Source organism: Primulina eburnea, chromosome 18, assembly GCF_022965805.1.
Source record: "Primulina eburnea isolate SZY01 chromosome 18, ASM2296580v1, whole genome shotgun sequence".
Classification (NCBI taxonomy): Eukaryota; Viridiplantae; Streptophyta; class Magnoliopsida; order Lamiales; family Gesneriaceae; genus Primulina; species Primulina eburnea.
The window spans coordinates 7,246,695-7,260,559 of NC_133118.1; the positions used below are offsets into that span (position 1 = coordinate 7,246,695).

The 13,865-nt window shown below is 36.1% G+C and overlaps 2 protein-coding genes across 2 annotated transcripts; one reads left to right on the forward strand and one right to left on the reverse strand.

Annotated features, from left to right (window-relative positions):
- Positions 1–1,248: 1,248 nt before the first annotated feature.
- On the forward strand, positions 1,249–4,830 carry LOC140819611 (uncharacterized). Its single transcript, XM_073179773.1, is given in 6 exon segments — positions 1,249–2,160; positions 2,257–2,430; positions 2,702–2,800; positions 3,422–3,664; positions 4,273–4,470; positions 4,472–4,830. Coding segments are annotated over 6 exon segments (879 nt in total). The 5' UTR covers positions 1,249–2,085; the 3' UTR covers positions 4,562–4,830.
- A 2,658-nt stretch (positions 4,831–7,488) lies between these two features.
- LOC140819508 (serine/arginine-rich splicing factor SC35-like) lies at positions 7,489–10,417 on the reverse strand. The gene is made up of 8 exons (XM_073179632.1): positions 10,259–10,417; positions 10,077–10,155; positions 8,940–9,019; positions 8,778–8,844; positions 8,589–8,660; positions 8,068–8,244; positions 7,797–7,975; positions 7,489–7,718 (listed from the first exon to the last, which is right to left on the reverse strand). Exons 1-7 carry the CDS (start codon positions 10,332–10,334, stop codon positions 7,804–7,806), a joined length of 723 nt encoding a protein of 240 aa, XP_073035733.1. The 5' UTR covers positions 10,335–10,417; the 3' UTR covers positions 7,489–7,718; positions 7,797–7,803.
- Between the last annotated feature and the right edge of the window lie 3,448 nt (positions 10,418–13,865).

Genomic DNA, 13,865 nt, shown 5'->3' on the forward strand with positions numbered 1-13,865 from the left:
TTGTTTTATCGCCATTTATCAGCATCTTAAGATTCGATTCAGACTTTGACTTCTGAAGATGATTTGTAGATCATCGTCTTATATTTCCAACGCATACTGAATTGCTTTATTTCAATAATCGAGCTGAGAGATATGACTGAAATACCGCAATTGCTCAAACCCAATTGATTGTTGTTTTCGTGCAATCAGTTCGGTAATTCAACGATCAGTTAGACCTTGATAACATCCGAATTTGCCCAACTGACATGAAATACGACTTGTTCCAAATTGAGTTTTCTGATCAGTCTTGATGGCGGAATGTCATTTAAATCATCCGATTGAAAGATATCATCAAAATACCGAAACTTACTAGAAATTGAGTTTGTGCAGAATTCAGTTTCAACTTGCTTCTTGTTTTAATAACTTCACACTTGATTAAATATGTTAGAAATACAATAACAAGTTTTGTTAACATCAAAATCAAGATTGCGAACATGAATGTTCCAACAGTTCTTATATTAACTTTTTACCCATTTAATGAAAACTATTTTTTTTATTAAAAAACATAGTTTAGATTTTTCCTATTAGATCAATTTTATCTCTTGGACCGGGTATTTTAGTTGTATGGATCAACCAATAGTACATAGAATATGATTTTTGTGACACGGTTGATGGATCTATTTTCGCGAGATCGGTCAGCTCGATCAAAATTTGAAGTGGCAAATAATATTTTTATCGTAAAAAATAATATTTTCATTAATCAGATTAGATTATAAATTTATCTTACAAAATTGATCTTGAGACCATCTCAAGTGTTTAGGAAGTACAATATATTTGAATCGTATAATACTAGTCTTAATGGTATAGATTTGAAGTTTAGCATAAAAATTTTGCGGAGAAATTTGTAAAATAAAGTTAATTAAAGATTTTTTAAGAAATGACCTCAATACATTCGAGGATATCATTTTTTTAAGATAATAGCTCGCTGAGATTAAAAAAAAAAAAAAATTCCCCAAAATTTGCCGTCCGATTTTATTTTCTTGAAAACTAATGCTGACTCCTTCCTGCCATTTTATTTTCTTATTATATGGGACGATCTCGAACCAATTCGTGTCAACTTATCGTTGCCATGTTTTCAATCTTCAAGTTATCATACTTGTGGGTTGACCAGATTTTCTCTGAAGTTATATAATTTCTACATTAAATATTAAGGTCTCATTAGCATTAACTTGGATTTATTCCTTAAACCATATTATTCTGGTACTTTATCTTCTCCAAGTAATTTTTTCTTTACTGTTAAAAAAAATCCAATCTGTGCTAAATTTGACTCTCTTGGCATGTTCTGAGTAATGGGTTTTTTTTTTTTTGCGGTTTTTTTTTGTTGAATTCTTGTGGATGTTGTGAGTCGTCAAGCACGTTATTAATCTTGAATTTGGGATTTCGTGTTTGAGAAGGCTATGATAATGGGCATCTGTTTGAGCTGATTTTGAGGATGATTACCTGCATAGTAATTGGCTTTGATCTCTGTGTTTCCGTGCATGATTCCATGTGGGCTAGGAGGGATTTGTGTGAACTGATTTTTTTTTAAGGTCGTTAGTTTTTCCTTTTTTTTAAATACATTTTACTATTTTAGTAGAATGAAACAAAATCTGAATAACGTTGTGTGAAATGTTTTAAATTTAGTCTAACCGAATACCAGAGGTTGATTTGTATTTAGTTGAATTGACATGCGCTACAACTCTATTAGCGAGGGAGTTGGGTTCTTTAGGCCTTCTGGTACATGCTTTGGTGTAGCTGTCAACGTGGCTGTCTTAATAAATTCAAAGTAAAGTTTGGACAATTAGGGATTCTATTCTAGTCTGTTTACGTATTGCCTTGCTAGTTCTCTATCTGTGGAAGCCAAAAGTTTGGTGGATTATGTGGCCTTTGATCCATCATTTAGCGGACAAGTTACCAAGTTCTTTTTCTGATATCTTACGATTTCTTAGCTATAGAACTTTGATAAAAATTGGGGTTCTCTTTTCAAGATTTTGTTGTTCGATTTTATTTATCTTGTCTGGTCAAAATTTATTTCAGTCAATTACTTGAAGAAAAGCTTTGAGAACTATGAACATTAGGTTCAAGAAACCCTCTCCAGATGGGGGTGGGAATCCTTCGTCTCTGGAAGAAGAGCAGGGAAAGGTATCTTTAGTCTTCTATCAAGGATTTGTAGGTAAGTTTGCTCACGGATGCCAGTTTACGGCAAGGATGACTGGTTAATAATGTGTACATTTGCAGATTAATGAGGTAAGAAAGTTGATCGGGCCACAGCCCAAACTGGCCAATTACTGCTCGGACGAATCCATTTCAAGATACTTGAGAGCGCGGAACTGGAATGTGAAGAAGGCAGTTAAGATGCTTAAAGCAAGTTTGAAATGGAGGTTGGAGTATAAGCCGGAAGAGATTCGTTGGGTGAGACCCACTTACTTAAATAAGCAAAATGGTCATGAGGGATACCCAAGCTAATGCTTAATATGGGGTGCATGATTCTTCCGTTTTCCATATGACATCTCCAAATCTCTTCGTTTTAAGTCTAATGTATCATCTCCTCTCATATTTGAATATTTACAGATTTCTAGTAAATTTTCTAAAGCTCTAAGTTTGTTCAGTTTCAAAATAGGTCATGAGTGATTCTGATTCAGTTTGCTTTATGTTTTCATGTATGTCTACATTTGGAAAACAGGAAGAAGTTGCACAAGAGGCAGAAACTGGAAAAATTTACCCAACGAGTTATAAAGATAAGTATGGGAGGACAGTTCTTGTCATGAGACCAAGGTGCCAGGTGAAGCATTGAATTTCTCCTATTTTTACCATTTAGTAAACATCCTTTGGATCTTAAGGGTCTACTGATCATTTTCTATAGAATATTTTGTAGCTGTTGATTTCTTTTTTCCATCTTTTTTGTTTGGAAAAAGTAGCTGTTGATTTCTATTTGCCTTATTAAGTTGATTTATCTTGACTCCGTAATCGTTGTCAGTCAAGTCTTGTACTTAAACAATTATATTGCAATGTTGGAAGAGAGCTATCGAAACATGACAGGTGGTTGTTACTAATTTAAAATATTTGAGTTACATTGTTATATTTGATTTTTGTTAATGCGGTCAATACTTTTTCTTTCGATGATCATATTATCATTGTTAAGGTCATGTAAAGCTGCAAGTTGGTGCAAGTAGAAGGGTGGTTACTTGAACAATAATTGTTCTCGTTGGAAAAAGAACTATTGAAACATGATGCTTGGGTTATTAATTATATATTAAAATATTTGAGTCGTATTGTTATCGTTTACTAGCTTTTTTGGTAAAGCACCAAACACTTGGTCTTATGCTCGACTTATGGGTGGTTTAATGAGTTCATTTTCCTTTCTGGACTTTCTTCTTAATTCTCATGTCTTGTATGTTCACAGAATTCAAAGTCAATAGAAGGGCAAATTAAGTATTTGGTTTATTGCATGGAGAACGCCATTTCAAATCTTGCCCCTGGCCAAGGACAGATGATTTGGTTGATTGATTTCCATGGGTTCAGTTTGTCCAACATATCAGTCAAGGTCACCCGGGAAACAGCTTTTGTCCTGCAAGAGCAATATCCTGAGAGACTTGGTGTCGCAATTCTATACGATCCACCAAAGATTTTCGAACCATTTTGGACGGTATCTTTTCATTAATCTAACTTATGTTATGTTACATTTAAGATTCTTATATGTATTATATGCATTTCTATGTGCTCAAAAAGCTTTTGATTGTAGTATTGTTATTCCGTAGTATGTAATCACTTCTTGAGCTTTTTCTACGGTCATGAACTAAAACTTCTGCTATAGCATTAAAAAAATCCGGAACCAACTTTGCATTAAGAAGTCCCCATAACCATAAAATTTACTGCTGGACAACAGATTGAGATATTTCGATCAATCTTCATCCAGGAATGTTCGTGCTTCATTTTGTTTAGCTATTGAAAGAATTTCCTTGTTTCTTTTCCACTTAGTCATGGCACGATTGCGTCCTAAAGTTCCTCGGACTGTTTCTATTCCATGATTGTCTTCTAAAATGATCAAACTAATGGATAGTGGTTAAGTTTTCCTGGTTATTGGTTTCCATCTATCACTTCACAAGAAACGTAGGAAATGTTAGGTCGTACTTGTGGTTTTTCTGACATTATATTTCCAAATGTTGAATAAGGGAATGTGGCATGTGCTTTGTTATGTTCTCTATATGTTATATTACTGAGTTTATAGATATGTTCATGGAATGTGGTTTACAGATTGCAAAGCCCTTCTTAGAGCCGAAAACAGCAGACAAAGTCAAATTTGTATACTCAGACGACCCCAATTCAAGCAAGATTATGAGCGACTTGTTCAGCATGGAGCTGGTTGAGTCGGCTTTCGGTGGTAAAGATGATACTGGTTTTGACATCAGCAGATATGCCGAGAGGATGAGGGCCGATGATGAAAAATGGACGCGTGTTCGGACAACTAATTGATAATCTCTCAGCTGCATCTCTGCCACCTGCTATCTCTACCTCCAGTTTCAATGCTACGAATTCAGACTGACTCATATGTAAAAGTAGACAAATCCTCGTCAGCTAGGTATGGAGTAGATGATGTTGATGCAATGGTTGGTAAAGCTCTACAGTCGAAACAACAATAAAACACCAGGCAAATGTGGTGTGATTTAAATAGATTGATTTTGGATCTTCCTAACTGTTAAATGATTCATGGCTTCAAAGCTTCCCACCATGTTATCTGTTAGCAAACAGCTCCTTTCCAGGAAAGAAATAATTTGTTCCACATATTTTTGAACCAAAGGAAAGTCTTCAATCGCTCTTCCTCCCCTTTTCAAAGTTATCCCTGCTTTTTTAGCTTCGACTATGATCAGGAGGCATTGGATCGGTCGGACCCCCCACCCCACTCCCGACGTATAAGGAGGTATGGATCACTTTGGTGCAGCAACGACATCATCCCACTTCTTTTGGATGTTTCTAGTTTCTTGGCCTTCTATCGGACTGTCCAGATGCAACCAGACGTAGATCACCCGATGCAGCAAGGACAACCTCCTATGTTTCTTGCATGTCTCTAAGTCTTGGGTTTTATACATGAATCCCTCCAACTGCAATCAGATGTAAGTCACCAGTGCAGCAAGGATGATACCCGATACTGTTTTTCGCATGTGTCTAGTTCTTGGTTTCTTTACGAAAACCTAATGACCTCGATTTGATAACAACGATGGCCTGTTTTGAGGGAAATATTTCAAAAACATAAAGGAGCAAATAACATTCTTAAAAATGTTTTATAAATATTTGTCCCAACAAAACCTTAATTATTTGTTGCAACCTCTACAACTTATCGACTGAATGAGGATCTATTCAAATTGTAGTATGGTGCAACCGATAGCAACCGGAAGTATGGTAGCATATTCGCACCACCTTATATTAAGCGATTGATCCATTGGTATGCTAGAACTATAATTGGTATTTTTTTTATTAACAATGTGTTTGGCAATCAAGATTTGAAAGGATTTCGTGGAATTTGGATTTCAAAATCCTATTTTTACTGTTTGGCAAAATGTTTCAAAAAAAAAAAGATTCGGATTTGTTTAGAATTTTATGGGATTTCACGAGATTTCAATAAGTATAACTAAATACCATCAAATTTGATAAGATTTGGTGGATTTGGATTTTAAAAACATATAATTATTTTTTTATCCAACACATCATTCTCATCAACACATCATTCTCCACCAAATGTTTCTACATGGTTAGACTTTTTTTCCATGTAACTTTTTTTAGAAGTTTCGTTTAAATTTTATAAGTTTCTTGTGTTATTTATTAATTAATATAATAAAAATTATAGCAATTACTAAAGTCTTTTTTTTACGTTTAATAATTAATTTCATGTTAAAGTTTGAATTTGTTCGATGATTTTTTAATTATTATTTTATGTGCACTATAATTAATAAATAATAATTAATTTTTGAATTTACACATACAAATAATAAAAAAAAATTATTAATTTCTAAATTTATGTTTATATGATTTATAAGGATAACTTAATAAAATTTTAAAATTCCAAATTCAAATCTTTTTTTCTCTAAACAAAAAATAAATTTGTAAATAACATTTTTAAATTTTAAACCAAACACCAAATGAAATTTTAAATACTTGAATTTCCAAATCCAATTTCAAATCTCATGAAATCCTCTCAAATCCTGGTTTGTTGTGTTTGGTTGCCAAACACACCGTAAAAGACAAAGACAAAGTTTCAACTTTAATAATCGAAGAATAGAGAGTAAGGATCTGGTGTTGAGTGTCGTCAAATGCCCGCATACATTTTTATCTTGTATATTTTTAAATTTCAATTTTAGTTTTTTTTTTAAACTAATTTGATCGTTTTCCTAAAATGATTATCCATATAAGTTTTATCCAAGCTCGTCTAATAAACAGAAAATTCATAACATAACCTTACAACTAGTGATGTAAAACAGGAAATGTGAGAAAAAACAAAACAATGAGATGATGTCATAGTGGCGGAGCACATCAAATCCAATTAAACAGCAACATGAGGGCAACCAAATGCATGTGCATAGAGTAACTCCGTGTATCAATCTGCAACACAGCTACCAGACCATTCAATAATCAAAATAGCAGCATCAGTTTTATAGCTATCCGCAACACAATACAGGAACAACGATCTACAAAGAATATCGGCTATATCACTTCACAGCCACAGCCACGGTCACGGCCACAGCCACGATTTCATGTGCTGTAATATGACATGACTGATATCAGATTGCAGTGGAGCTACCCATACTTTAAAGACGATGACTACTTAAAAAATTAATAATTTTCATCTCATTTTTCAAGAACGATCAAGTTTTTCACCCAAAATTTATTTGATTGTTTCCACGTTAAAATTCCTGGCTCTGACTTGGTTAAGGAACGAGATAGGACACCAGCATTTACACAATACAGTTAACATCTTACCACTTTGTGCTCGACAACATCAATATTGTATGTCTGGTTTGAAACACGATCAACAAACAGGATATCTATTACTCCAAAGCTGTCACCTGTTATGTGGACTCCAGTAACCTCAAAGTCACTTGTAAACTCAAATCTAGTTATTAAAATCACAATGAGCAATTATCATGGCGGTCTGCACTGCAGTATCCAAATCTTTAACATGATTCCAGTCTAAAATGTGAGTGTATTACCCTTACGAATCACGATAGGGCAAGAAACATGGTGAAGGAACCGTTGTTTGTTACCAGCAAGAAAATTATAACAATCATGAATCAACAGCAAAAAAATTCACCATCACCAGCTACCACATCATTTAAAGTTCAGCATCAATAGCTGGTGCATCATCTCATCAATCAGCAACGTCTCACGAGCACAACTATAGAAGGCCAGTAAAGTGCACAAATGAGTACAGCAATCCACAATCCACAACAGATTTAACAAAGATATAATCAGGAGCAGTGACATAAGATTATGGGATTTCAATGCATTTCATGGCGAAAACTACAAATGGCATAATGAAGGAGATTAGACAACATTTATGGTCGCAAACCATAGCAAGTCGACAATGAAATCGGAAAATACTATAGAATAGAAACTGTGTAGATAACATCCAAACTTCTTGGTAAGAAATATCGCAAAATGCATGGTATCAAGTCAAGTTCCATCAAGATGCACGAACACCTTCGATCCTGAAAACAAGATCAAATAAAGCACTTTCAAGAACAATTTCAACCAAGCCAAGGGTAAAAACAGGTTCCAACACTCACATTGGCTTCAGTAAGGTGATGGGCTACGGGAATCGGCTTGCAGGCCACGAGGAGACACACTCTTTGGGGTGGTTGATCTTTCCTTTGTATTGTTATTGTGTGGACTCTCACCCCTTGAAGGAGATGATTTGCGTGGAGATGGGCTCCTCCGAGGACTGCGACCTCGTCGTGGAGAAATACTGTCATGCACACCAAAATTCATCAGTAAACAAATTTATAAACAATAGACTAGAAAAACTCAGAACAATACACAGTGATAGTGTAGAAATACCTCCGGCCTCTACCAGTGTCTTTGCGATAACTAGGACTGCCACTGTAGCTCCGGCTTCGGCTCCTACTACCGCGAGGCAGACGATTCCTGTCCTCACCGTGGTGGCGCACACGCTCATATCTACCCCTACTCCTGCTACGGCTTCTCCTCCTGTAATCCCTATCCAGGTGTTCATCCCTGTACCAACATTAATTCAGTATTACTCAACAAAATAGTTTTAAGAAACAAGAACAGATTTCCCAGATAAGGATTTACAGAGAAATAGAAATTGGAAGCTTTATTTCCATTTCTTGTAACAGACGAAGAAATACAACTCACCGCGGATGTGGCCACTCTTAATCGTAACAGATGGAAAGGAAATTTGTAATATGAAAGGCCAACAGCAAATAAACTCGAACACGATATACATAAATGATATGCATTTTAAAATAATTGCACATCTCAAATGTTTCTGGATTAAGCAAAAAAAAAAAACTAACAATAGCCATAGGAATATTAACTAAGAATGGAGAACAATCTACCTTGAACGAGGACTACGATTTCTGGATCTCCCGCTTGACCTGTAAACAGGTTCTGAGATTCTCCCTTTGTTACTGATGACAAACATCAGCGAATTTTGTTAGTTTTATGTTTAAAAACTGTAAGTCAATAGCAGATAAGCCCAAAACCAACATATATGCCAAATTGAGAGGTGGACAAATTTGACTAACGTTCTTTCAGCATTGGGGCCATATTTAGCAAACTGAACCATTATTTCTCTCCCATCAACAACTCTTCCTGCAGAAGAGGACTCAGAAAATTACCATGATGAAGAACGAGAATTAAAATTTCTCCACAAAGGAAACATTTCAAATTCTACTCCCCATACTCACCATCTAGCTTTTCAACAGCCTTTGCAGCCTCATCTTGATATTTATACCGCACAAATGCAAAGCCCCTCGAGTCTCCAGTCCTAAATGACAATGATCAAACACTGCAAGTCAGCAAAATCAAGTAAATGATACCAATACCTAAAAAGGAACAAAACTAATTGCAACTGGTTTTTTATTAATGCACGGGAATGGAGAATAAGGTTCCGATAAACTCGCACACTTCAGTGTCCAGACTACACCAGATCTGCATTCAGACTTCCACATCTTTAAACTGACCCAATCAGATTTTCAAATACATAATTCTGCCTCATCTTTAATCACCCCACTTAAAATCATCTCTTTGTTCGAAAAAAACAAAAAAATGCTCAGTTCTCACTCCTCGCTATTCCATCAATCTAAATGGGGAAAAAATCAAATTTTTACAGAGATTTTTTACATATTTACCTCATCATCGCCCATCGGTCCTCTTAATGAAACATGAATCCAACTGTCTGTATTTACATCATCATGCATATTTTGAAGAGGTTGAACATTTTTTCTTGTTTATTTATTCAATCTTCTGAATAAATGCCAATATAAGAGTGGAAAAAGGGATAAATATAAAGGACCCATTTATAGAATAAATAGTCGTTGTAATCATAGTTAGGTCACACACACATTAGAAGGGTGAAATATTAATTTACTTGATGTTTTATAGATAAATACCGCACGTACAACAGTCCAAGTACAGATGCAAAATTGCACAACAACCAGGATAGAAAGCAAATTTATAAACAGTATGATAAAACATCACCAAATAAAACATGAAATAATTACGAGGAAAACACACCAGAAACAAGATGAAATGGCACTAAACTATATACCGTGATCCACAACCGACACATACACGTGAAACTACATTCTTGTGCACACACATAGCTACTCTCTCACATATCTAAGAAAATGCACACAAGCAAATGTTCATCAGCTCACATCAGACCAACACAGCAGAATGCCTAGTTCCTGAAATCAGACCTCTTGCCAATCGTAGGACCGGTAATACATAATCCCACAGAAACCCAGATTCTTGATCATAGAGGCTCGGAAAAACATCCTTTTACAGGCACATAGCAACATTAATCATACGCACACACGTACCTCCGGTCTCTGGGGATAAAGACATCAACCACTTTGCCATACTTATCAAAGAGAGGAAACAAATCATCCGCAGATGTCCCTAAAAAAATAACCCAAAAAAAAAAAGTTACGGGTGAGAAATCGACCAAAATAGGGTTCATAATTAGCGTCAAAATATAGAGAAAAATCGGGAGGAGACATACGAAAAGTGATGTTGAGGACGAGGAGAGAGTAGGTGTCTCTGATGTCCGGCGGCCCAGATCTTCCAAAGTGCGACATGCTTCTTATGTGGGGGGAATCGGTGGCGGTTTTCTAGGGTTTAACCTATTGTTGCTTCAGACACTACACGATTTGAACATTTATTTACCCTAAAACAACTAATAAAAATAAAAAAAATTTAATAATAATAATAATAATAATATATGAGAGCCTTTCTTTTTTAAAATATCATTTTAAAACAAAAGTAGAAAATTCATTTTTTTAATAAAATGTTTATTTATTTTATAAAATATAAAGTTCACCATTCGGAAATTGGAAGAAAAAAAAAACTATCAAATAATGATAAAATAGGGTTTTAATATTAAAAATAATGAAGGTTTTAAGAGGAATATAATAAAATGTGTGATAACATACTTTTTTGAAAAAAAATATTCTTTACAAAATTTGAAAGGCAAAAATTTGTGTGAGACGGTCTCACAGGTCGTATTTGTGAGACGGATCTCTTATTTGGGTCATCCATGAAAAAGTATTACTTTTTATGCCAAGAGTATTACTTTTTATTGTGGATATGGGTAGGGTTGACCCGTCTCACATATTAATATCCGTGAGACGGTCTCACATGAGACCTACTCAATTTGAAAATGTAACGACCCATTACAGGCCCAGTGGACCGCCCATACGGCCCACTGCCCCAATCGACCCAAGGCTATCCCGATCTTGTGACTTGGCCCGTAGGCCCAGTGGGCTTGCCCACCCTGTGGTGTCACTCACGGGCTTTCCATAGGCGTCGTATGGGTTACTCATAAAAATCTTAAGCCCATGAACTTAAGTTTGTGCCTCCCCAAGATCGAACCCAAGATCACATGAATACGAAAATATCCATACGGTCGTCACTCATCGTTCATAAAAAGAATATTTGAAATTAAGCATCACCAATAAAATTTTTACTAAAAGAAAAGCTTGCTCAAAACATCTCGCATCAAAACATAAAATCAGAGTGTTAATTTTTTCATGCTTAAAATCTTAAAATAACATGGGCGGTCCTCGGGTCTAGCCTTCTGCTCAGTCCAAGCCTGCTCCTTGGTCGCCACCTCCTGTCTCCTCATAAACTTCCTCACCTGCATCGATCAAGTCTAGTGAGTCTAAAGACTCAACAAATATAAACTGGAAGTAACGAGTACTACATAATAAAACCACATGCAACTTTAAAATATGACATGCATACTTGAAGCTTGGCTTTGAAATGAACTTGAACTTGCATACATACATAGACGTGCCTTATCTTGAAAGCTTTCATAAACTTGCTAACATATTTGATCAAACTTAAACATACACGACTTCATTTTGCATAGAGGCATGTTTCAAAGCAAGTGCTCCATACATAATAAACGCCTGATCAGACAAACCACAGTACCGGGCTGACAGGAACGTATCCACTGCCACATACATGAGATCATCGTTCATGATTTAACGGGCTGGTTGGTCCCCGTTCATGATTTAACGCTTTCCAACCACGATCTAACCCGTTCATAATTTAACAAGGCGGAGAGGTCCTCGGCCACGTTCACTGACTTCCAAACCCATTTATAATTTGGTCACAAGACATTTAGCATACCTCAAAAACTTAAAATATTTTCTTTTTGCACGTCAACATACTTACTTGGCGTTGAGGGATCCGTTGGACTTCGATCGAGGCCGCTGCTGCACATACTAATGCAATTACATGTACTTACATTTCATAGCTTAGACGTAGGTACTCGTGCTCACCACCGAAGTAGTTAAATATCTTATGACGTTCTAGATCTCTCGCGCGTTGACCTCATTAAATCATTGTACTAACCCGCGACATTGAACCCCGAACAATCTCTAAAAGATGTGTGCACATTTCCCAACAATAAAAGACATACACTTACTATTAAATCTTGAAAAGAAGTAGGAACAAAATATTTGGACAGAAGGGGTGGCGCTCGGGCGGTGAAACTATACCGCTCGGGCGGTAACAAACTGCCGCTCGGGCGCCGAGGTTACGGGGAAAAACACTCGGATAGAAAGAATGGCGCTCGGGCGGCAAAAAGTTACCGCTCGGGCGCCGAGTAAACTGGACTCCGCGACCCATAAACTTATACTCTCCAAATTTCGATTACACCTGCCGTGACCAACGCCTCGAGACTCATCCTAGGACACTATGATCCATACTCGACACCATAGAATGTCTCAAACATCAACGCAACCTAAACTAGCAACAAATTCGTAAACTCAAATTTCGACATCAAAACACTTCCTGCAGCTTCTAGTGTATTCGAGTGCCTATCGACACTAAGCGACACGTCAAATAACAACCCATCATCATACTAAGTGTGGGGACCCGGGCTCTAATTCTTTTCTTTGGGATTAAACGGATCATTAATATAAAAAGTGGGTCAAATTTTTGATTTTAACATTAATGCTAATGTTATATAACTCAAGCATACACCATAGATATTAACAACATAATCTATAACAAAAGATACAAATATGTCTGGTTCCAAACCATATTCGACAACTAGTAATTAAATACAGTACATGCCAAAAGTACAACTACTAGTTCTTCTGCTATGCCCGAGATCACCACGCTATGTCCATCTCTCATCCTCTGCGTGACCCAGATCCTGCCCCACCTGTTGTTATGCACACATACAGACATAACAACAGCCGGAAAACCGGTGAGAACAAATCCCAGTATAAACATGTATACATGCATATAATCAATTAAACATGAAACATGCTATCATGAATGACATCATATGCACATGCAATGCAATGCGAATCAAACCATGTCTGGACTCGACTCGACTAGAAATCTAGGGATCCCGGTGTGAATAAGACGTCACTACCTACCCTCCAATCGGGGTAATGAACGTCTCATTCCTAGACTTCGGTCTGAGCTGTATCAACGGCGGCAATAAGAGTAATACCTACTCCTATGCTGAGATACACCGAAACGTCTAGCTATTTGACAATGCCTGTCAACGACTCTCCTATCTTAGATGCAATGAATATCAATATGTAAACAAAGTATAATCATATTCATATCTGAATGTCACACTGATCATACATGCTTGAATACAATTCTGAAATCAAAGCATAAACATGTTAAAAATTGAATATAATGCTATACACAATTCATAAACATGTTACAATATATCTAATAATACTTGTATGTGATTTTGGTTGGGAAACTCAAATAATATCTTATTTGAGTTACATCTCCCCAAGCAAAACATGACTTATACCTTTCTTTGCTAAACCTTTAACGATGTCGAGGTCTCGATGTCGAAATGAGGTAAGATGAATCTGAAATGGAATGTTGATACACAATTTATCAATTACTAATCCAAATCAACACCTATACTATCAATTCACTAGTGCATTTCAACACCATCGACGACATAACGGCGTATTTCTCGATACCGGTCAATCCATACAACATAATTAACCCAAAACTATATCCTCAATTCATAATCATCACAATATCCAAGTCAAGATTCTCAAAATCTGCATATACTTACATGCTGAAAAATCATAATAATAACATACGATATCCGTTCTTCG